The following is a 1705-nucleotide window of genomic DNA, read 5'->3' on the forward strand; positions in this document are numbered from 1 at the left end:
TTCTGCCTAGAGCATTGTAGAGAAAACATCTGCAGAAGGCACCTGAGTCCTTCAATATACACACAGGAAAGTGAATACCTAAATATAGGGCTGGCATTCAAGCTTGTTACACCATTTAACCTTGATTTTTCCTTTAAATCATAAAGAGCTGATTTTGTGAAGCACTTTGTGACCTGTAAAAAAGGATGACAGTCTCATGCAATGGACATCATGGTAGTTTTTGAAAAGTTACACCAAGAAAGCTATACTTTAATCAACACTTAGAGATCTCTTCACTATATAGCTTGGCAGAAATACTGCAATTTAGGCCAAAATAATCTCTTCAAGTAGGAAAACTATTTAGGACAATAATAGCAACCAGAAATCACTGAATGGAGTAAGAATGTTTCATACACCTGCTAGGATCTTAGTTGACAAGGTAACACTGTTAAGTATGACCAAAAGATTGTTTTAATGGTATAAACCAGAAAAATCATCACATCTCTAATTTGCATTGAGCTGGTATGTTGCGCAGCTCTTTGCATAAGTAATAACTGTGAATCTGGCAAAGTCAGTTTAATGCTCTTGTGCACAACTGGCCTTTCAAGTATCTTTGAGCTGGTCTCACTCTAGAATACTGACTCCACGTCTAAGGCTGCTTGAAAGAAATAAAGACTGCAGTACTAGTTTTGTGTTCTAAATCATGTTAAACAAACTCACTTAACTTTTGCTGTCACCTGTACAACTGAAATGCTAGTAATTTATGGCCTGTTATATTTCAAGGTTGTATAAATTGGTATAAAAATTAATTGATAAAAATGTTTTCATACTAAAAATAGTGTGTGTCTTGGAAACCATTATCACCTTTAATCTTTGGGCAGAACCCATCCCCAGTCTTCTTACCAAGGTAGATAATTGCTGTATATTTATGATAAAAATTTCCCCCTCAAGATGACCACCTTCTCTATCTAATTCATAGTTATGCTTTTTAATAATTTTGCTACATGTTGTATATTTCTTCACCATATATTTCTTATTTCATAAAGTATTGTTTCCTTTCCTGCAGGTCTACAATGCTCTCCCTGCTCTCATTCATTATCTTCCAGGAAGTCATAAAACAATAATTAAAAATACACGTTATATAAGAAGTTATATTTTGGAGAAGATAAAAGAACACGAAGAATCATTAGATGTTCACAATCCTCGGGACTTTATCGATTGTTTCCTGATACAAATGAAGAAGGTGAATTGTTAACATATGCTTAGTTATTTTATTGCTTATGCATCTTGTGCTTCATTTAATAATTTGGTATTTTCTAGGGATGTTTAAGTTGTCAGGCCAGTAATGCTTGGAAGGCACTTCAAGTATTCAGTATGTGAAAGAATATGAGCTAAAAATCCTGGAATATATAAAATTAAATTGTTGTATAATTACAATACATGGACCATTTTCTTCACATAAAAATAATCTAGCAAAGTAGAACAGAATGCACAGGGTAAGTGAAGAGGAAAGCATTTCTAAAGGAGTTAGAAAATATGAAACTCTCATGCCATAATATGAAAATGGACATCATATTTGCACATGATCTGCGGGAGCATAAAGAAGAATGGCTTGACCAGAGTAACCCTCCTGCTTTCCTATAGCTCGAAATTGGCCTTGAAATACTTTCATAAGTGAACAGAGAGGGAATTTCCTGTGGGCCACATGGTGTAAGCAGAGATGTTA

At 34.4% G+C, this 1705-nt stretch overlaps 1 protein-coding gene across 1 annotated transcript in view; it reads left to right on the forward strand.

Annotated features, from left to right (window-relative positions):
* The window catches only part of LOC102028216 (cytochrome P450 2C9-like), a 52495-nt gene that overhangs the window by 5128 nt on the left and 45662 nt on the right, over window positions 1-1705 (forward strand). The window contains exon 2 of the mRNA XM_013506146.1: window positions 1046-1222. Within this exon, the coding sequence (XP_013361600.1) occupies window positions 1046-1222 (177 nt within the window). The remainder of the gene's footprint in view (window positions 1-1045; window positions 1223-1705) is intronic.

This window comes from Chinchilla lanigera, unplaced genomic scaffold (assembly GCF_000276665.1).
Source record: "Chinchilla lanigera isolate Chin_1 unplaced genomic scaffold, ChiLan1.0 scaffold00106, whole genome shotgun sequence".
In the NCBI taxonomy this organism is placed as follows: Eukaryota; Metazoa; Chordata; class Mammalia; order Rodentia; family Chinchillidae; genus Chinchilla; species Chinchilla lanigera.